General features: G+C 35.8%; 2 protein-coding genes across 7 annotated transcripts in view; one reads left to right on the forward strand and one right to left on the reverse strand.

Annotated features, from left to right (window-relative positions):
* Positions 1–991: 991 nt before the first annotated feature.
* LOC127452277 (recoverin-like) lies at positions 992–4,023 on the forward strand. Its single transcript, XM_051717622.1, has 3 exons — positions 992–1,797; positions 2,157–2,268; positions 2,350–4,023. The coding sequence occupies exons 1-3, from the start codon at positions 1,417–1,419 to the stop codon at positions 2,466–2,468; spliced, it is 612 nt and encodes a 203-aa protein (XP_051573582.1). The 5' UTR covers positions 992–1,416; the 3' UTR covers positions 2,469–4,023.
* Positions 4,024–5,184: 1,161 nt separating this feature from the next.
* The window catches only part of gas7a (growth arrest-specific 7a), an 83,752-nt gene continuing 64,976 nt past the window's right edge, over positions 5,185–23,960 (reverse strand). For all 6 annotated transcript variants that reach the window (XM_051716826.1, XM_051716825.1, XM_051716828.1 and 3 more), the window contains 4 exons: positions 20,330–20,453; positions 17,129–17,208; positions 16,812–16,910; positions 5,185–8,275 (listed from right to left, as the gene is read on the reverse strand). In XM_051716826.1, the coding sequence (XP_051572786.1) occupies positions 8,162–8,275; positions 16,812–16,910; positions 17,129–17,208; positions 20,330–20,453 (417 nt within the window). In that variant the 3' untranslated portion in view covers positions 5,185–8,161. The remainder of the gene's footprint in view (positions 8,276–16,811; positions 16,911–17,128; positions 17,209–20,329; positions 20,454–23,960) is intronic.

Here is a 23,960-nt window from a genome sequence, read left to right on the forward strand (position 1 = left end):
GTTAATTTACCTAGTCCCTTTCTAGTCCAATTAGAGCAGTTGATCCCAACCTTTAAAAAACTGTCTAAAGACCATGACACCATGGCAACTGTAGCAAAACTTCATTAAATGTCCCTCTACTAACCAGGGTTGCATTTCCCAAATGCATCGTAAGCTGAAGTAGATCGTAGAAACCCTTAGTGTCTGTGGTCTCTACGATCAACTTAAGCTTGCAATGCTTTTGGGAAACGCAGCCCAAAGAACACCAAGTTCTTGTGAGTTTATTTTTCTTAATCTTAAAAATCCATGGTATTTCTACAACTTCATAAACATGCACTGCAAAACTGTAAAACCTCTTAAAACTGCATTTCATGTTGATATGTTACAGTTTTATAATGAGACCATCAAATAGCGGCAGGGCTCTGCGTCGATAATCACCAAAATTATATACCATGTGTAAACCGCTAGAAATTTTCAAGTATTGTTTCTATTGCAAATATGCAAAATCTCAAGTATACTTTAATTATAGTATACTCACCATATTATTTTTTTAAGTCAATAAACCTTTGCATTATTTTTGAATTTCTCACAGCCTTGGATAATAGCACTCTCTCTCGCACATGCTCAAGTGAGCACACACACAGCATAGGGGGGTGGGGTGGGAGAGATAGAGAGAAAGAAGACCTGTAAGCCCCTCCACCCTTACGTAAAGCTTTCCTATCAACATGTTTTGCCATAAAGCATGTTGAGAGAAGAGATCGCGCTGAGTAAACTACCTTAGCAATTATTAAATCTGTCTGTCTGTCTATCTATTTATCTATCTATCTATCTATCTATCTATCTATCTATTGGGGGGGGGGGGGTTGCTTATGTGTAAGCAAGGGGTGCTTGAAGGAAAACATTTTGGGAACCACTGAACCAGAGTAATAGCAGATGGTCATGTAAGCTGGTGGGTCTTATTGAAAATGAAACCTTGTGTAGAGTGCACTGACCCATATGTAGAGAACAACTCTTTAAGTGGAGGCAACTGTGTTACTCATTTCACCCAATGACACAAGTCATTTCAATAGCAAAGAGCAGAGTTTTGTTTACCATCCTTCTACCATAAGACCTTGTAGTAAAGAAACAAATAAACATAATGCAGGACTCATCAAAAGTGGTGTGATGTAACTAACTAATCTTTCAGAAAGCCTGTCTGGATTTAAATAGAGATATACATAATCCCATTCAGCACTTGGAGGAGTTGTCAGGGGGAGCCAAAGAGGGGCAATCCAGAGGAGACATCGCCAGCCTGTTGTTCTGGTCAGAGACAGAAATAAAGAAAGGAGGGAGAGAGAGTGCGTGAGAATCAGAGTGAAAGAGAGGAGGGTGGGTGAAAGAACGAAGAAACTAAAGTGGAATACAACTGTCTCATTTACACATCTACAACTTGGGAATATGGGCAACACCAAGAGTGGCGCTTTGTCCAAAGCAATTTTGGATGATCTCAAGATGAACACCAAATACACAGAGGATGAACTGTGTGCATGGTACGCCAGCTTTCTCAAAGAGTGTCCCACTGGACGCATCACTAAAGAACAGTTTGAAGGCATCTACGCCAGCTTCTTTCCCGATGCTGACCCTACTGCCTATGCACAACACGTCTTCCGCAGCTTTGATACCAATGCTGACGGCACCTTGGACTTTAAGGAATACATTGTCGCATTGCATCTTACCTCTTCAGGCAAGACCCTGCGAAAGCTCGAATGGGCGTTCGCTCTGTACGATGTAGACGGCAATGGGACCATCAGTAAAAACGAGGTGCAGGAGATTGTCAGGGTGTGTATAACATGCATTCAACATTCAAGTCAATCTTGACTTCTGAATAAGTATCCTACCTAGAGTACTAGACTGATGTTGTTGTGGAACATTTTGTTTGCATCCATTTCTCCAGTCATGTGCTGTTTGAGTCTACAGTGCTTGGTGCTTGGTACAGTATTTAGTAGCAAGTTGTAGTATATCTCAGTTACAGTTCACCAATTGTGACCAGATGGTTAAAGAAGCTCAGGATAGATTATTCCACCTGATAATACAAAGCTCAATCACTTAAGCATTCCAGACCTCATTTGTTGTCAATAATATGTAATTATTTTTTATTTTAAATTGGTTTTAATACATAGTATTCTCCCTAAATGCAGTCAATATTCAACATGATTCCAGCTGAGGACCAGAAAAACCTTCCAGAAGATGAGAACACACCAGAAAAGCGAGCAGACAAAATCTGGAACTTCTTTGGAAAGACTGAAGATGGTAAGATGAACTTCCCAACATATACATGAATCACACCATGTGGTAATAATAAATATTCATAATATGTCATTGTCTTCACAGATAAGATTGGCGAGGGAGAATTCATTCAGGGTGTCATGGAAAACAAAGACATCTTGAGGTTAATACAGTTTGACGAGCCAAAGAAGATTCAGGACAAACTAAAGGAAAAGAAGCATTAATGGCCACATTTCCATGAGACTGTTCAGAGCCACATTTCCATTCCCTTAACTCCCAACCTACACCACCCAGACTGCTTTTCCAGGCCACATTTTGGAAGCACCTGAACACCCAATCCAGAAACACAGCACAGCCATGAATCAGACAAACATAGCTGTTCCTATAACACATAAATGACTTCTTTTCTGGACTACCAGCAAGTAAAATTGTACCTGAAGGAATTCTCCAGTTGGCTTTGCCAATGTTGTTGCTATTGCTTTTAGAGTCCAATTTCGATAAGAGCAATTAGGCTCATGTTAACAGACCTACTCTAGCACACTCAATCCTCTTAGGATCTGAAGGTCGGGTAAGACAAATCTGCAGGGTCCTGAGGCTCTCCTGTTTTAGATCCCTTCAGGGTTAAGGTGGTTTAAGGTCTCAACATGCATTCATCAGATATTGAAACAATCTGTTTAACAAATGACTGGATACATTTTATCAAATAGATTTCTTGTACTGTGTTTTTTCAGGACGTTGCAAGAACTGTAGAGAATTATAATGTGAACATTTTAGGAATACATATGAAATATAGCTACTAAAAAAAACTATGTAATTACTGATCAATCTGAACTACCCTTTGTAATCAATGAAGATTTAAAAATTGTTGTGTCTTTAAGGAATAAGTGTATATACTGTACTACTTACAAATGACTGTATGGTTTCTATCCAAGTATCTGTGTAATAATTTAGCAGCCTTGTGCTTTAGATGAGTACAGATTTGTGTTGTTTATGGTTTTTAAGAGCCTCTTTCCCAAATAATAGTGTTTTTTAGTTGATATTCAATGCAAATATTGTTTCCATAATCTCCTGTTTGAGAACGTTACTGACCTAATTTTGTATATGCTGTTATCACACAAAAACAAAGCTGACTGAAAATGAATATTTAGCTTGGCCTTTAATTAACTGAGTTCAGAGTGAGATTAGAGCCTTGAGTCTCCGAACAAGTTTAGACTTACTAAACTTAAGCACTAGAAAGGGCTCTCACCTCGAGTGTATCTTTATCATGTTGACGCTGTTTACAGCCAAAGCTCTGAGGACAAGCCTGATGCACAGGGGCTTACCTCTTTCTTTTCTTAAAGCCATCTTTGGCTCAGGCTAATGCATGGCCTGGTTTCAACACTAGGACAGTACAAAACATCGACTGGAGCTCTGCAGCATGGCAGCTGCTGACCCAAAAGAAACCTGGGGATAAAAGGTTAAGTGTCATTCCATTCGGACAGTCAGTATTGTGTGTGGAGAACCACTTTGCAATAAATGTTCCTGAAAGAAGCAATTTTATGGCAGTTATGTTTTTTTTTTTTTTTTTTTGGTGTGGTCTACAGTGGTTCTGGACAAGAAACCTCACTGACTGGTGATAACAATTAGAGTTTATTTATTATTTTTATAGACATTGTAGTCATGTCCTGGGCATATTCAACATAAACATCATATTAATTTGAGAGCAAATAAATCAACATTTACAATATTATATATATATATATATATATATATATATATATATATATATATATATATATATATATATATAAAAGATCTAGCTCAGAACACAGACATTTAACTGAACAAGTTTTCCGAATACACAGAATGCACACCATTAACATCAATTTTCAATAAAATTTTTGCAACATGTACATCTAGAATAGCTTGGGCAATGCAATACATTAAAACTTGTTACATGCTATACTGAGCAAATGTAAACCAGTCATACCCTGTGTTAGGAGAAAGGGGAATGATCAACCCGGTCTCATGACAAGTTGTAAGAATTAGTATGAGATGGTACAACTTTTACTTCCACAGAGAAAAATAAACGAATCAATGAACAATGTATTATGTTTTATAACCCCTAACCCAAACCTAATGATAAAGTCTAGCCCCTTTCCCAAACCCTAAATATAACCATGATTATAATGAAAATAAAGTGTGTGTACCACATATGAAAGAAAACATCAGGGTTTGGAACAAGAGGAAGGAAGTATATTACAGGTTATTGATATACACCGATGAGCCAAAAAATATGACCACCTGGCTAATATGCTGTAAGTCCTCCACATGCCACCAAAACAGCACCGACCCACCAAGGCATGGACTCTACAAGACCCTTGAAGGTGTCCTGTGGTATCTGGCACCAAGACATTAGCAGCACATCCTTCAAGTCCTGTAAGTTGTGTGGTGGAGCTGTCGTGGATCGGACTTTCAATTTGTCCGATTTGAGATCTGGGGAATTTGGAGGCCAGGGCAACACCTTGAACTCTTCATCATGTTCCTCAAACTATTACCGAACAATGTGTGCAGTGTGGCAGCGCGCATTATCCTGCTGAAAGAGGCCACTGCCATCAGGGAATACCATTGCCATGAAGGGGTATACCTGGTCTGCAACAATTTTTAGGTTGGTGGCATGTGTCAAATTGACGTCCACATGAATGGCCGGACCCAGGGTTTCCCAGCAGAAACATTGCCCAGAGCATCACACTCCCTCCACATGAAGGCTATCCCATCTGGTCCGAACCGACAGAAGGTCTACTGTGGCACAAGTCACAGAAAATTTTAATTATGGTTATGGGAGGAATGTATCACGATACACAGTGCATCGCCCCCTGTGGCGTATGGGTGTGATGCACTGTGTGTTGTGACACATCCCTCCCATATCCATAATTAACATTTTCTGTGACTTGTGCCACAGTAGACCTTCTGTCAGTTCAGACCAGATGGGATAGCCTTCATTGCCCTTGCACATCGATGAGCCTTGGGCGCCAAACACCCTGTTGCGGGTTTGTGGTTTGTCCCTCCTCGGATCTCCATCAGTAGGTACTCACCACTGCTGACCGGGAGCACCCCACAAGCCTTGCCATTTCAGAGTTGCTCTGACCCAGTTGTTTGGCAATAACAATTTGGCCCTTGTCAAAGTCAAGGCTTACTCATGCCCATTTCTCCTGCATTCAACACATTGACTACGAGAACTGACTGTTCACTTACCATCTAATCTTCCCAGACCTTGACATGTGGCCTTGTTAGGAGATGATCAACGTTATTCGCTTCTCCTGTGAGTGGTCATAATGTTTTGGCTCATCAGTATACAATACATCCGTCATTTGTTTTGCATAAATAAATATGGACTGAGTAACCAATCTGTTTACATAACGTTTCCTTTTTTTTCTCCCCAATTTGGAATGCCCAATTCCCAATGTGCTCAAAGTCCTCGTGGTGGCGTAGTGACTCACCTCAATCCGGGTGGCGGATGACGAATTTCAGTTGCCTCCGCGTCTGAGACCGTCAGTCCGTGCATCTTATCGTTTGGCTTGTTGAGCGCATTACCGCGGAGACATAGCGCGTATGGAGGCTTCACGCTATTCTCTGCGGCATACACGCACATATCACCACACGCCCCACCAAGAGCGAACCACATTATAGTGACCACGAGGAGGTTACCCCATGTGACTCGACCCTCCCTAGCAACCGGGCCAATTTGGTTGCATAAGAGACCTGGCTGGAGTCACTCAGCACGCCTTGGATTCAAACTCGTGACTCCAGGGATGGTAGTCAGCGTCTTTACTCGCTGAGATACCCACGCCCCTGACGTTTCCTTTCTTATAATAAAGTGTTGGATAAACTTTTATGCCTGTATTGTATAGATTTGAAATTTTGTTTGTAGATTATTTGGTCTAAAAGTTGTACGATATGTTAAGTTTTCACCATTTTGTATGAATTATTATGATTTGTCATGAGACTAAGCTGGGAATGATTGTTAGTAACTTACAAAAGAGCAAACAATAAAGTGAATGCATTACCTGTCACAAGGTACTGCATTTGTACTTGTAAATTTCAGATTTTATTTCGCATTATTGTATAATAATTCGAATTTTCTCATTGTAATGTGTTTTACAAATATCTTATTAGAACACAAAAGATCCCATTATGTTTCCATCAGCGATTTATTTGCATTGTAAGTTTAATAGAGGCAGCAAGTGTATAAGTTAAGTAGTTTTTGCTCCTGAATTCTATGCTTTAACTGCTAATGTCTTCCCTGTCAAGAACATAACCGGCTGATAGTAAAATAATACAAATCTGAGAGAAATTTGAATGAAAGCACATATTTTTCTTTAACCAAAATGTGCTTTGGACAGTCTGTGCTTTGACTTTCTCAAACGAGCATTCTATACATGTATCATATTTCTCATTATTACTGTATACATTTTAAAATGGGAAATTATCTGCCAGTATTAGAGTAGTATGGTTTGAACAATGTGATAATTAGCTGCCTATACAACATGCATTCAATGTAAAATTGTGGTATCTATCAGTCACAAGTTTATGTATCTATTAATGTGCATTTTAAAATTCAGTTAAAACATGGTACACACATGGTATCACAAAGATGACAAAGAGATGAGCATGTATAAGGATGTGCTTGACAACAATTACAGACAAAAAACGGCACACGCATATTTACATCTATATACAAACACTTAACAGAATAGATTATGAACATTCCAAGGCAATTTTACCTTTAGGCACTAAAAGGTGTACATTGTAACACAAATCATCATAATTCACGTCTGATCCACCTTTGATTGACACCTGGATTCTACAGTCAAAAACATATAATTTCACCTTTAAGAAACGTTATCCTCTATTAAGTTGTTTTAGCGCAACTTATAGATGCCAAAATAATAAATCTGGCTATCTGCATAAGGGGGTTTCTTGGCTTTAGCTGGGAAAAATTATATGAATTTGCTATTGAGTCCTGGTCTTTTGAATGCCAAGCTAGTTGACATGTCTTCCATGAACACAATCAATGGACTAACCAGTACCACTGAATTCACACATCTATTTTCCATTAACCATACAGAACTAGTACTAAATTTAGACGAAACATGCTTTTCTACTAAATAAATCTGCAACAATATGAAAATAGATCAGTTAATGCATTCTGTTCAGACCTCTCTTTCAGAAGGAAGGCTGTAGATTTGCCAGCAGTTTATCAGTTTTTTTAATTACAAAACAGATTTATCAATATTATTTAATGACAATATATTTGAGCTTTTTCCCCTCATAATTTAGTGCTGGTTATTTCTGCACAGGATTCTTGTTTTTAAACAAATTTCTGGAATATTTTGTATGGCAATACTTGTTCCAAGTTTTCGTTTAGGTAACTAAACAAGCTGTTCAGTCAATGTGCGTACACGATTTCACTTTGACACCAAAAAGATAAAAACTAAAAACATTGGTTGGATGAAATTTGTTTTGTAGGCATCTACTTCGGCAAATAAACAAGTCGTATTTTTACTGTACAGTAGGCTAGTTGTTCTGATTTTTATCAATGGTTTCTTGACAATGTTAATATAAATGTCATACCGGGAAGTCATAATATTAAAGTTATTTGAAGGACATGCAGGATTATTTGCTAAAACACAGCACGGGATCACTACTCAATATTCATTCTGTGCTACTGTCCTTTATTATCACCCATTTAATGTGATATTAAGAAAGTCTTTGATTAAGAAAGCTTTGATTTTGTAGTTTCTATCCAAATCCACAAAACAACCAGTGCTTCAAGGGGGAGATACCTGTATGGCTTTGGCTGAGAGGTTGAAGTACTCAGGTAGACAGGCATGCAGGTAGATTCTTATATAATCTGTACTGTATGTGTCTGTGTCTTCTAGATGTCCATGTCCACAGGTCTCAGTTCCCCTGTTTTGTGTTCTTTAACCCAGAACTCTCTGTCTTTGGCTGGGTCCACACTCTGCAGGAGCTGGTCCACTGGCTCCAATGTCTAAAAAACAAGAAAAATCATATAACATAATTTACATGGTAATTTCAAAGACATTATTTTATATTATTGGGGCATTCTCAGTTCATTTGTGCCAGAAAATGTTAGAAAAAAATGTTATTTATTTTTTTCATTTGAAAAGCTTCCTGCTAAACTTTAAATAAATCAGATTTACTAGAGGTAGACCGATATATCGGTTTTACCAATTAATCGGTGCCGATAGTTGCCTTTTGCAACTGTTGGTTATCGGCAAAAGTCTGTGCTGATAGTAGCCTGTTTTTGCTGATTGTTTATTCATCATTTTGTATTTTCAAAATAAGTGTTGTTTCAAGCTTGTTTATACTGAAAAGTCCTGTGTTATGCGCCAAATCTTTATATTTTCTGGTACTTATTGGGATTTTGGTTGAACAATAAACCGCATATGGGATTTTATTCATTTTGGACTGTTTTTCTGTTCCCGCCATAGTAAGAAAAGTGTAATGTTTAATGTGGGCCATCGTCATCCTCCATTGTCATTGCCAGCGCCAGCGCATCGTAACAGAAATACCTGACCACTTACAATGAAGAACCCAAGAGTAATTTATTAACAAAAGTGATATCCCAAAAAACCCTGACTATAAACATGAAACATAAACATAAACATGAACATGAACTTGAATAGACTTGACTAAAACTTGACTTGACATAAACCTGACTTAATAAACATGAACTTGACTTGGCTTAACAATGTTACATTAACACAGTTACAATCACATGACTAGGGAACACATTACATGAAACAGGAATTAGAATACAAAATAAAAGACATGAAATACATGAACACACACATTAAACATTACAAAAAGAATAAGACTTTTTTTGATATTCTATAAATCTATTTTAAATCTATCGGTCAATTAATCGGTTATACTGTATTTAGGTTAATGATCAACAAGTATGGGCTTTTCCATGGCCCATTCTTAAATTATTACTGTAATTTATGTACTGTACTATACTTCTGATCTTAAAAGAATATTCTGGGTTCAATACAAGCTTAATCAACAGCATTTATGGTATAATGAAGATTACCACAAATGTTTATTTCGAATTGTCCCTCCTTTTCTTTGAAAAATAAAACAAAAAGCAAAAATTGAGGTTACAGTGAGGCACTTACAATGGAAGTGAATGGGACCAAAAAGTATAGCTAAAAAGTATAGCTACAAGACTTAAACAATATGCGTGTTAACATGATTTTAGTGTGTTAAATTTAGAATTTATATACTAATAATTTGAATAGATAACGATAGAGTAAATTCTAGTAGCATGACCCTTGTCATAAAACATATATAGGTATCTTTACCAAAAAAATAAAATAATAACAAAGACATTTCTCTTTCAAAACATGTTTTGTGCCAATCTTGTTACATTCAAAATGTTTTGGGGTGGACTGACTGACCAACGAGGAATCCTCAGTCAGTGAAAGTATATTTAAATTTCAATTATAACAATAATTACTATAAAATGGGTAGAATTTTTTTTAAATTATTATTATTATTTACATTCTGTATAACCATTTCAAATGTAATGGTGATGATTGGGGCCATGCAAACTGACTGATATTCCAATGAAAAACAAACATTTATAAGTAAAATTAATGTTTATTGATCAAGTTCATTTGCATTACACACTAAACAGAGTTAAATCTATCAAATAATTTGACTAAGTTCAGAATCTTCTTAAAGGGATAGTTCACAAAAAAATCTAAATTATCATTATTTACTCACCCTCATGCCAACACAGATGTGTATGACTTTCTTTCTGCTGCTGAACACAAAAGATTTTTAGAAGAATATTTCAGCTCTGTAAGTCCATATAAAGCAAGTGAATGGTGATCAGAACTTTAAAGCTCCAAAAAGCACATAAAGGAAACATAAAATTAATCCATAAGACTCCAGTTGTTAAATCCATATCTTCAAAAGCAAGATCAATATTGAAGTCCTTTTTTTTCAGAACTCTCCACTTTCACTTTCACATTCTTTTTCTTTTGTCATTGGCAATTCACATTCTTCATGAATATCGCCACTTACTGGGCAGGGAGGAGAATTTATAGTAAAAAGGACTTAAATATTGATCTGTTTCTCACCCAAACCTATCATATCACTTCTGAAGATATGGATTTAACCACTGGAGTCTTATGGATTACTTTTATACTGCCTTTATGTGATTTTTTGGAGCTTAAAAGTTCTTGCCACCATTCACTTGCATTGTATGGACATACAGAGCTGAAATATTCTTCTAAAAACCTTAACAGAAGAAAGAAAGTCATACACATCTGGGAACTAACCCTTTAATTATATCAGCAGTAAGTCATGGGGACACATAATAGCACACAATTGGCACTGTTTCTTGAGAATGACCCTACTATACCTGAACACATTAGATTACACCAACAAAATTAATTTTCATAGTCAAATCATTTAGAAATGTCTCCTTAAGGTAATAACTGCACACATTTACTTTGACAGTGTATATTGAATCTGGACTGTTGCACATAGTATATCTTGACTTCAGCCAGGACAGTATAAGGGAGATGAGACAGACTAATTGTAGAAAACTGAATAGAAAAAATTGCAATGCTCTATATGGTGGCTGCAGGAATGCAAGTCCTGCTTTTCAGTTGACAGAGCTAATCGCCTTTCATGGAGGCATTGTCTGTTTTTTTAATCTAGAACCTGCATGTGCATAAGCTGGGCCAGCCTAAAAATGCACATTTTTAGTTTCATTTAAGCTAAATAAGTAAATAATATAAATAATATAAATAATATATATATATATATATATATATATATATATATATATATATATATATATATATATATATATATATAGCTCTAGATAAAATTAAGAGACCACTGCAAAATTATCAGTTTCTCTGGATTTACTATTTTTAGGTATGTGTTTGAGTAAAATGAACATTTTTGTTTTATTCTATAAAGTACTGACAATATTTCTCCCAAATTTGTTGGAGGATCGGTGATGATCTGGGGGTGCTTCGGCAAGGCTGGCAGATTCGTCTTTGTGAAGGACGCATGAATCAAGCCACGTACAATGTTATCCTGGAAGAAATGAAAATGCTCTGAAAATGTTCCTCAACTCTGACGATTGGTTTTTCCAGCAGGACAATGCTCCATGCCACACAGCCAGGTCAATCAAGGTGTGGATGGAGGAGCACTGGATCAAGACCCTGTCATGGCCAGCCCAATCTCCAGACCTGAACCCCATTGAAAACCTCTGGAATGTGATCAAGAGGAAGATGGATGGCAACAAGCCATCAAACAAAGCTGAGCTGCTTGAATTTTTGCGCCAGGAGTGGCATAAAGTCACCCAACAGCAATGTGAAAGACTGGTGGAGAGCATGCCAAGACGCATGAAAACTGTGATTGAAAATCAGGGTTATTCCACCAAATATTGATTTCTGAACTCTTCCTAAGTTAAAACATTAGTATTGTACTGTTTAAAAATGAACATGAACTTGATTTCTTTGCATTATTCGAGATCTGAAAACATGGCATCTTTTTTGTTATTTCGACCAGTTAGTTGTCATTTTCTGCAAATAAATGCTCTAAATGACAATATTTTTATTTGGAATTTGGAGGAAATGTTGTCAGTACTTTATAAAATAAAACAAAAATTTTCATTTTACTCAAACACATACCTAAAAATAGTAAATCCAGAGAAAATGATAATGTTGCAGTGGTCTCTTAATTTTTTCCAGAGCTATATATATATATATATATATATATATATATATATATATATATATATATATATATATATATATATATATTTGTTGACTAGAAGTTTCATGGACAACATGTCCTTTAAGCCAGACATCTCATTTGAGCTCCATCTGTTAAAGCATGCTAACAGTGATCTTAAGTGTTACTCTGTTTGTACTGTATGAGCATGTGAAGTTGCGAGTGTTGGCAGCTTGTCTCCCGTTCAGTTTGCAGCTTTTACTGGCACACCCCAAGCGCTCTTGAGCAGATGTTTACACTTACACTCTATTTTACACTCTCTATTTTGTTATAAGCCATGAAACATTTCTGAGGTGTCTGCATGAATCAATTAGATCAATTAGATCCACACATACAACATGGCTACAAACAGGGTTGGGGTGTAATGGGATTACATATTTAAAATGCAAAATATAAGTAACTGTATTCCACTACAGTTACAATTTAAATAATTGGTAATTAGAATACAGTTACATTCAAAAAGTATTTTGATTACTGAAGAGATTACTTTGCATTTTATTGTCATTTGTTTCATTTAATATTTAGTCCTTTCAGTTGGAAAAAAATTATCCATATAAATGTGATCCAAAGTGCATTTGAACAGCGGTGAAACACTTTCTTATGAAGTGTTACATTCATATGTCATAACAAGTGAAAAAAATATGCCAGTGCTAAAGAAGTAATCCAAAGTATTTAGATTACATTACTGAAGATGAGTAATCTAACAGAATACGTTACAAATTACATTTTAGAGTATGCATTCTGTAATCTGTAGTGGAATCAATTTTAAAAGTAACCAACAAGGCACAAAGATAAAGCGACATTTTAAATAAACGTATACAAAATTACAACAAATTTATGAATCTGTGCAGACAATATATCTAAAGTGTAAACCTTATGAATGAAAATGTGCACGTTGTGATTTCAAATCGGATGGGCGCGTTCTCGACTCCATTTGCGGTCTCTGTTAATTGTGCACGTCTGGAGCTTATCAAGTGTAACATTAACTAAGATACGACATCATTTCCACTTTCCACTTCTTGAAATGTCTATGTTAATGTATCACATGATTCACAAGTGATTCTCATGTATTAATTTATAGCCTAAACCTGAGCGCGATGTTAAATTCCTGACCTGAAGTGATGATTTCACGTCGGAGCTCGACTATCCGCCTCTTAAAGTTGACCATATTTATATCCACATCAGCAATTAAATTTAAGTTTAAGACCTTATTCCAAAAAAAAAAAAAAAATGCTCCATAAAGGTTTAAATCCTCTATAGAGTATTCATCAATGAGGAATATTCCTCCTTATGTAAAATGAAGAAACTAAAACATGCTTTGTCTTTTTTTCTTCTTCTTTAAACTGTGCTACCTCTGGTAAGGTGCAATATAAATTTAACATTATTATTATGTAACTAAATAATGGTGTCTAATCGTAAAAATTCCTGATAGACTTATGGGATTTTCACCTGTTTGTAGGCTATATTAATTTTATTTTAATTTATTTTAATGTTTGAATTTGTATTTATTATTCACTGCAAAATGTGTGCTTGACATTTCACATTTTGCTTGACACCTCCTGCCTCCAGAATAATGTTGTTATACATGCACAGATAAACAAAAATTCTGTTTCTGTTTCAGATAATGTAGCCTACAAATTCAGCTTCATCTGGTAAGAAAAAAAAGAATAAAATAATATATATTTTTTAAAATAATAATTGTATAATAATAATAATAATAATAATACTTATTATTATTATTATTATTATTATTAGGCTATTATTATGAAAAGGCATATACAAGGCATATTTTATTAATAGAATCTATAAATGTAACATTTAAAAATGGGCATTTCATTTAGTTTTGACGTACTTCCGGTTTAAGCCCCAGCCACACCCGGTTCTATCTGAATACAGAGACAGATACAAATACAGATAATGGCTTCGCTGCACATCCCTAGTCAGTCCATATTCTCAAATGTTAAGTCAAAAGTAAAATGGGGGATGCTTCAATAGACAATTCACATGGTGTTAAACTTGCACTGATGCCGCATTATACTACCCCAGACTAACAAACTACACAATAACAGTGAAATACCATATTGTTTTTATTCAGTACAGTTGTATGTAGGGTAGCAATATTCCCAGATAGCAGTGGTATTCGGCTGAACTCGGTGGTGAAGCGGCTCAGACTATGAGCCCAGGCCAGGGGCTGTTCAAACAGATATATTTCCAAGTTGAACATCTTTCCTGACAAAGCATTTAAAAAACTCATTGCTTAATCTGAAAAAGGCTTATAAGAGAGTAAGACCCAACGGCCAAAGACCTCCACCAACTGTGAGGGGCTGTTCACACGGATAGCTTTTGCAACCATCCATTTGTTTTTCTATGTAATTGCGTCACTAGACTAGCATCTTTTTTTCCCTTTGTTTTTGTTTATTCAGCGTCTCATGCAGGAGCACTTTTTTTAGATGCTGTGTCTAAAAGCATATTGAGACACCTGCTTTCTGTTAAACTGTACTTGTTGCGCTGTGTCTAGCCTTTGTTAGCACAAGAATGCGATCGATCTGAGGTCATCGTCAGTTCTTGGCACACATCCAAAATTTGAATGCACAGTTTTAGCATTCGAAAGTGCATTTTTTTCTTAATTTGACAGCCCTAATATAAACTGTTATAGCAGTTACTATTGTCTTAACAAAAACTTAAAAAGAAAAATGTATTCATTTGAATGTAGGTGCAACTAGCTAGGTTAGCTTGTTCACTTGCAGCATTTGTATTCATTATATTAGAGTGTAATTTTAATAATTTATTGCATAGTAACTTTGAACTTTTCTGGTTAAAGGTATTGTAGATATTATAATTGACATTTATCTTTACTTTGCAAAACTGTTGTATATAAGATTAACACATACAGTGGGCCCAAAAATGGACATGGACACTTAAGCCACATTTGAATGTCAAAACATTAGATAAAACAAATCAAACCAAGCTGCAGTTATGCTATCCTTCAAAAGTTTGGAAACACTGTTTGTGAAAATAAATGATAATTTTATTCACTGGGGATGCTTTAAATTGTTCAAGAATGACAGTAATATAATTTATAATGTCAAAAATGACTATTTCTATTTAAACAAAAGCTGTGTTTTTAAAACATTCTGTTCATCCAAAAATCTTTTACTTGCAGCAATGACACCTCAGGCATTCTAGCAGTTTATTGTAGTTTATTGTAAATCTTCAAGTCAAGTTTCATTCCATGCTTTCTGCAGCACTTCCCAAAGATTTGGCTTATAAGGCTCTTCTTATGGATTTCCAACCAAGCTTTTCTAACAGCTCAACACCTCAAAACTGTATTCATCCATCCTTAATACTCATTTACTACTCAGACTTTTAAGTTCTTTTGTCCACTTCCCTCTCTATCCTGTTTGATTTCTTCTTTTAAGACAATAGTGCAAGGAATAACCGTCATCTCTAAAAAGAACAACAGACTGATGAATTCTTTTTTTATTTATTTATTTATTTATTATTATTTTTTTGGAACCACTTTATATTAGGTGTCTTTAACAACTTTTTAACTAAGCATTTGATACAATGTACTTATTATCTGCATAGCCTATATGTTGTTGCATACATTGTAAGTACCTGCATTTAATTACATCTGTAGTTACATTGTATAAATTAACCCTTAAACCTAACCCTACCCCAACCCTTACCCTAAAGCCTAACCCTGACCCTAAACCTGCCCGTACCTCAACCTCAGTAGCAGCAAATGTGAATCTTGTGAGAATTTTGCAGAAAAACATGTAGTTACACAATACGTACATTGTATTGTATGTATTTTAATGTTAATACATAGTAGTTAAAAATAATATATAGTGGTTATTTTTTTTTTTTTTTTGCCATTTTTAAAACCAAAATTTGACTTGCAAAGGGAAAAGTGACTTGCAAGTAATGCAAGTGTGCTCAGTACTTCAGCAACTGTAAACTTCAGACACTGAATTGTAAAATACTTAATTGAGCACCACAACTGTTTTAGCTGTTCTAACAAAAATAAATGTTTCCTGAATACCAAATTGTCACTGTAGAAAAATGTAAATATGTAAAACATAATTTTCTGAGTAGAATGGAGTAACTACTACTGTAAAAAAAAAAAAAAAAAAAAAAAATTGCACTTAAAATTGTTATTTCCTCCATTAATAATAATAATTTGCAGCATTACTAATGTTTAAAGGGGTCATGACATACTCATACTCATACATATAATTGTATTATCTTCCACTGCTGTATTATGGTCCACTGCTAATGTTAGTAAAGTTTTATTTCACCAAAACAGTCATAATTTTGTAATATATTATCATTTTCCACCCCGTCTCTGGCCCTCTGTCTGAAATGCTCAGTTTTGCCCTAAGCACTTCCTTTAAACACCCACTGTATACTGTACACAGTTATAATTGGCTAACATGGTGCAGCCCCTCAATACAGCCATATCTGAAACTCAGTTGGAAGAGAATGAACCAGCTCCACAACATTATAAAACTAACTTCCAGGGTTTACACATAACGCACATCCAACACATTGCATCCAAATATATTAAATGAGATGCTCAGATCATACAAAGGACATTTATAAAACTGCTTTGATGACATTCAAATGTAGCACAGACAATAACAGATAATATCTGAATACAAAGCAAAGCCTTCAGCACTTGATGATTAAACCTTGTTAAGCTGAGCTGTCACTAAGAGGAACATACTGCTGTTACTCACACTTTGGTTGAACATGTCTGTTTCGTGACGTAGCGTGGTGTACTGGCTCAGGTGCTGCTGTATCATCTCCACTCGCTCTACCTCCAGTCTCTCCAACTCCTTCAGAGCACAAACTCAGAGAAATCACTGAACTGTAATCAGTCTGTGTATTGCAGTCAAGAAAGCACACAGAATGAATGGTAAACTCTAAGAGTATGGCAATTTTATCGCCCATTTATCATCTGCCAGTCGAAAATCAAATGTTTTTTGAATAACCCCTAACCCTAAGTGTGAGTAATATTAACAGTGAGATGATTGCCACTAATCATTGACATTACCATGCTTGTGGTGACCATCTCCTCAAACCATTTTGACTGAGCTTGATTGTAAAGGTCCACACAGCGCATCAGATCATCACCTATTGAGATAAAAACACAGAGACAATAATTTTAAATCAAATTCAGATACAGTCTGTACACAGTAACATATCAAAGACACAGTGCTTTTCTTTACTAGCAGGGGGCAGTACAAGCTCATTTATTACTATTTAGGATACCTTCTGTAACGAACAGTTGTGTCAATCAACCTCAAAATGCTTAAGAGTAAAAATGACGATTTTATTCATAATACTTGGCTTTCACACTTTGCTTTATAATGACATAATTAAAGGTAATCTGAGGCAAAAGAAGGTAGAAAGAGAGAATATTGACTCTGGGGCAAAAAAAAAAGAAAGATTGCTCCATCTATATGTAAATGATTTTCTGGCTTTAAAGGAAAGCGGCATTTGACCCATGTTTAATGTTTGGCCATTGATTTATACTGAGAACTGAGACATGCTCAGTGCGTGGGAGCTTCTGAAAGGTGGGGGGGGTGCACAGATAACATCATACAGGGTTTTTCTACTGAGCTTAGATGCAGAGAAAAACACTAAAGATTTTGGCAGCAGCACAATTAAAAACAATCTACAGCAGTCAAGCACTGAAAGAGATCTAGAATACTGCAAACAAAGACAATCAAAGCTGAATTTGTTTCTAAAGCCCTGTTCCCATTCACTTGCAACAGCATAATTATCAAATTACTTATTATAAGTGGATAAATTCTTATCAGTAACAAAATGTGAGTGCTGCTTGACCTTGCAAAAGTTGGGATAGTGGGTGGCTGCCAGGTCAAAGCAATTGCTAATGTGTTTTGAGTGGTTTTTAGTAGGGATGGGTATCAAAAGGAATTTAACAACTCTGAATCTTTACATCTTTAAATATTACGATTCCTTTGAGTACTTTTGAGGACTTCAGATTCAGATTTTTTTATAAAATCCCAATATTGGATTGACTATGCTTCTAACCACAGGTGGAGAGGTTCCGGGAGACACCAAACGTTGAACTATGTTGGTAACAATGGAACTTGCGACCATTGTTGACTAATGATGCTTTTTGGGAAATGCACCCTCTGATCAGCGAAAGAATGCAGGTTTGAAAACCATTAAAGGAATCAAAAGTCATGAAAATCTTTTGGTTCCAGTATTTTATTTTTTTTAAATGGAACAAGTTCAGTTTGTGCATGTAAACACACTCAGTGATGCTTGCCTTTGTGAACACTTCTAATGAATTCTTGATAGCTACAAAACCCTTGCAAAAAAGTACAGTAGCGTTATGGTATCAGATGGTTATACCATGGTATAGCGCAGTGAAAAAATTCAATCGAGCTTCTCCTGACATCGTGGCTGAGACCATTAAATTTGTGTGTCTTATTTGAATTCTACAGAGAATGTTCTACTTTAAAGTGACATTAAAGATTCTACTCAAACTGCTTGACAGCCACGACATTATAAACACCACTGACGTGGTAAAGAGGAAACAACACGGTGTCATGCACCAACATCAGTGAGTATGTTTACATTGGCAGTTATAATCGAGCTGTGCGGGTTTTTGCGTAGTCGAGTGACAGTCTTCATCTCTCTGTCCATGTCTACTGTACATGACACCATGATTAATTGAATAGCTGAAGGAAGGACGTCACCTGAGGAAGTGACTTTGATGGTTTCAGGTTGACCTTTTGCATCATAGTTGCACTTCGAAGAAGTAAGCTAGCAATCTTCTCAACAGTGAGATGCACACAGCAGGAACAACATGGGAAACTTTCCAGCCACATGCTTTTCTTACATTCTTTATGTACATATCCAAAAAAAAAAAAAAAAAAAATGGAATTACCATGATATCACACCCAAAAACCATTGCAATACTTTTTAATTGGTGAACAAATTGAAAATTAGTATTAAATAAGAAGTAACAGTAAATGCATCCTCATGAGGTTGTTTTAATATCATGAGTAAATAAAAAAACTTCATTTACAATACACAGAAGAGCAGCATTGCTCATAGGTTTCATTTGCAACTTCTTAGTTTCCATGAGTGGCTGTTCATGAGCTAGTTCTTGCCATTTGGCACTCTGTGTTGACAGTGTCATTCTATAAGCATTGAATTAGACACCAATAATGCACCAGTCACTCAGGCCAAGAGGTTGTCTCCAACCTCAAAGGTCGAAAGAAATGTCCCTGCAATGGATCCTACCATTCAGAGCATGTGAACCTGAAGGTTGCCAGGACATTTAGGATGTGTGAGTTGCCAGCTCAAAACAAATCCAGCATTGACAGTAGTTGTTCCGAGCAATTAGAGGCTTGGCATGCTCATCGTCAGCTCCCACGGGTCCAATTTTTTTCCACTGCAAAAATAGATAATTACTCCATGCCTTTCCCAACTCCGTCTGGAACCAATATGGCTAGTCTTCTCTTAAACACCATCTCCTGGGGCTGAGCCAAAGTCCTCTTCATCCCTTGGCCTGTACTGTTTTCTCCCATCCTGTTTGTCATACCACTCTTCCTTCGTGCTTAAAAACACAGCCCAAACTCCACAACCTCAGCACGCTATAACAATGACAGGCAATCTGTGCCCCATTCAAGACACAAAAAGTTCCTTACTCGACATAAAAAACACTGACGTTGGATTATGGAGGGTTCCTTTCACTTGCAAAGTCATCCCAATTGGAAAAGAATAACTGGAGGGTTTTGAAACGAATGACAGGGCAGAAGTCTGGAGTCCAGAGCTCTTCTGATAAAGTCAGTCTTATAGAAAAGTTGAGGACAGCATCCAGGAGTTTGGAGCACCGGCTGTGATTTGACAATTCTGATAGTTGGAGAGAAATATCTTTTACGCAGTCAATCAATATGTTTTGTTGAACTTCATAACGGGTTAGTTCAACTGATAAGGAATCAGAATCGTTAAAAGGAGCTGGAATAAGAATTGGAATCTTTCAATTCCTTACGATTCCGATGCCTATAGGGCCAAAATATTATCCCTATAAACTGTAACTTGTTTTGTGTCTGTAAATCCTCTTGTGAATGCACTCCAAATTCCAAAATACTATGAATTTAGTTTCTGAGTTAGATTTCAGAAAGCTGTTTGTCAGGTGTATTTTTAACCTTTTCTTAATTAATCACTTTTAAGCAGTTCCACAATTACAGTAAGTGGGTCTTGATGATCTGACCTGCTTGTGTAGATTTCCGTCGGGCTTTCTTAATATCCTCCTCTGTTTTGTTGCTCAGTTTGATCTCAAGCTGCTGGGTTTTCACCTCAAGATCCTTCTGTCTGTCTGCTAGAGCCTTCCGTGCCTGCAAAACACAACACAAACAGGTAATGTCAGACTAAGAGTACTGAAGCAATTTGTACTGTAAAAAGAGCTGTACAAATTATATTAAATCACATTGGCACCTAGCGGCTTGGATGCAGCATCATTTAAAATCAATAGTTTTCAGTTTCAGACGTCATTGTAGAAATGTATTATTCACAGTCAGCATGATTACTTTAATCAATGAGTGAAAGTGTCAAATAACAGGACAGTTACTGAGATTAAGCAAGTAGTATTCAGCTGGTCATGTGATTCTAACATGGCAGCCCCCATGTGCGGACCCTCTCCATGTAGAATAAAACAGCTTTTATAAGGTTACTGATATGACTGGAGTCTTCATTTTAATGTGAGTGATCATGATTTCCTACATATATTGCAAAATTACAACTCATGTCTTTAGGAGTTAAACTTTTTTAATGAGGAAAAAATTACTGAGTGCACCTTTAAACTTGGTCTTTCACATGTCACTCTTCTAGATTAATTAAGATTTTATCTATCATTATTAATTAGTGCACAGTCTGCAGGTTACCATATTTGCAAAATTGGTGCTGAATTTTATATATAAATATAAAAATAAGCTTTTAAAATAATTTTAATATCTTAATCTTGACCTTAAATATGTTTAAAATATACTATTTTAAGGCTACATATCTACAATATCTATTTTCAGTTAGGCTAATGATTTACAGCTAAGCTAATTAATTGTTTATGGAATTATTTATTGCGAAATGCCATTACTGTCGTTTATTAGCTGTTGCCGACATCTGGTTTCAGTTTAAAACTGTTTATGTTTGCATGACAAATATTAAGCTACTTTTAACATCTTTGACAGCATGAAGGCCCCCTGGTGGTTTGGGGCCCGTTGCAACTTTTTGCTTATAGGGAGTATCAGAGGTTGTAAAACACAGCCTCTCATAAAGCAACACAACAAATCCAACTGCCCACTTAGAATCAGTAAAAGAAGTAGACTTTTTTGTGATTGTGTGAGTTTGTGAAATGTACTGTAAATGAGCAGCAGTCGGGTGTCTATACTACTGATGTTTAATAATTTGGACGAACAAGTGAATCACACAAGGCATCACTGTGATTTGTCTTATCATCTAGCAATCTGCTGTCAATGCAAATGTTTGGACAGGCTTGTTGACAGAAAAATTATATTTATATAGGACAACCTGCTGATGCAGGGAAAACATTTTCAAGCCATTTCTTCTAGCCATACACAGACTTGAAAAGTTTAATATAAAATGCTGGATAGATTCAGAATGAACTTTAGAACATTCAAAAGTCAATAAGCAATATGATATATTTCAAATACCTTAAACATAAACCAAGACAAAACATTCATTGTTTTTTGTTGTTGTTGTTTTTTTAAATGTATTTCATCACCAAATAGAATAGCAAAAATAATGTTTCCAAACAGGTTTCCCAATAACTCCAACCACCGATTCTCATCTGCCATTGTTCAGACAAGCAGGTAGTCCTGCCCCTAACTCACGTCATTTTGACATCAAAAGTTGACATATTTGAAAGGTCAACGCACTTTTTATTAGTCAATGCACGAATGGCTTACTTCAGGGGTGTCCAGACTTTTTCTACTGGGGGCCAGATGCAAAAGAAATTAGGTGTCATGCTACTATTGCATCATCTTTATATGGTATGCTTAATATTAGGCCATTTTTAATCACATTATGTGTTAATAAAGGATATTTCTCTCACCAAGAACGCTTGTAATAGAACATTGATGCAGGGTCATAAATTAAGGGGGTCTTGGGCCAAACATTTCCCCCCAAAAAGTGATGATAATTACCCTAAAGTTCAAAATGTGGGGGCAAAAAAATGCCCTGGTTTCTGTTTATATATATATATATATATATATATATATATATATATATATATATATATATATATATATATACACACACACACTGGCAGCCAAAAGTTTGGAATAATGTACAGATTTTGCTGTTTTGGAAGGAAATTGGTACTTTAATTCACCAAAGTGGCATTCAACTGATCACAAAGTATAGTCAGGACATTACTGATGTAAAAAACAGCACCATCACTATTTGAAAAAAGTCATTTTTGATCAAATCTAGACAGGCCAAATTTCCAGCAGCTATCACTCCAACACCTTATCCTTGAGTAATCATGCTAAATTGCTAATTTGGTTCTAGAAAATCACTTGCCATTATATCAAACACAGTTGAAATCTGTTTGGGTCATCAAATGAAGTTTAACATTGTCTGTGTTTGTTTTTGAGTTGCCACAGTATGCAATAGACTGGCATGTCTTAAGGTCAATATTAGGTCAAAAGAAACAGCTTTCTCTAGAAACTCATCTCTAGTCAGTCAATCATTGTTTTGAGGAATGAAGGCTATACAATACTTGAAATTGCCAAAAAAACTGAAGATTTCATACAAAGGTGTACACTACAGTCTTCAAAGACAAAGGACAACTGGCTCTAACAAGGACAGAAAGAGATGTGGAAGGCCAGATGTACAACTAAACAAGAGGATTAGTACATCAGAGTCTCTAGTTTGAGAAATAGACGCCTCACATGTCCTCAGCTGACAGCTTCATTGAATTCTACCCGCTCAACACCAGTTTCATGTACAACAGTAAAGAGAAGACTCAGGGGTGCAGGCCTTATGGGAAGAATTGCAAAGAAAAAGTCACTTTTGAAACAGAAAAACAAAAAGAAAATGTTAGAGTGGGCAAAGAAACACAGACACTGGACAACAGATAATTGGAAAAGACTGTTATGGATCTTAACCCCATTGAGCTTTTGTGGGATCAGCTAGACTGTAAGGTGCGTGAGAAGTGCCCGACAAGACAGCCACATCTATGGCAAGTGCTACAGGAAGTGTGGGGTGAAATATCACTTGAGTATCTGGACAAACTGACAGCTAGAATGCCAAGAATCTGCAAAGCTGTCATTGCTGCACATGGAGGAGTTTTTAATGAGAACTCTTTGAAGTTCTGAACATTTTTTTTTAGTGTCTTCAGCAAAATCTATACATTATTCCAAACTTTTGGCCGCCAGTGTATATACCATCTGATGTAGTTCCTAAAATTCTACTTTAAGAGTAACATTACACACTATCACACAAAATATGTTTTGAATAAAAGAATGACACAGTACATTTTTTGTTGTTAGAAAAAATGCCCTCATAAACATAAAAATGCCCCTAAAAATTATATCCATAGGGCAATTATTGGCACCATAATGGAAAAGTTACTTTCTGACCATGCAGTAATGTACAGTAACAAATATTATACTGGGTAAGAGCTTTTCACTGCAAAGCACAAGGAGTTTTGTGTATGACGCATAATAATAATCAGAATATTTTACATTTTCTTGCTATGATGTGATATAAGAAATTATTCTTTATTTATTAGTAATTCAATCATAGTTTCTGTTCTGTTGTTACTTTGTGTTACAAATACAATTTTAATTTAATCAAAATGTTTGCACACTCTTTATTTGGTT

The sequence above is a fragment of the Myxocyprinus asiaticus genome, chromosome 14 (assembly GCF_019703515.2).
Source record: "Myxocyprinus asiaticus isolate MX2 ecotype Aquarium Trade chromosome 14, UBuf_Myxa_2, whole genome shotgun sequence".
Taxonomy (NCBI): domain Eukaryota; kingdom Metazoa; phylum Chordata; class Actinopteri; order Cypriniformes; family Catostomidae; genus Myxocyprinus; species Myxocyprinus asiaticus.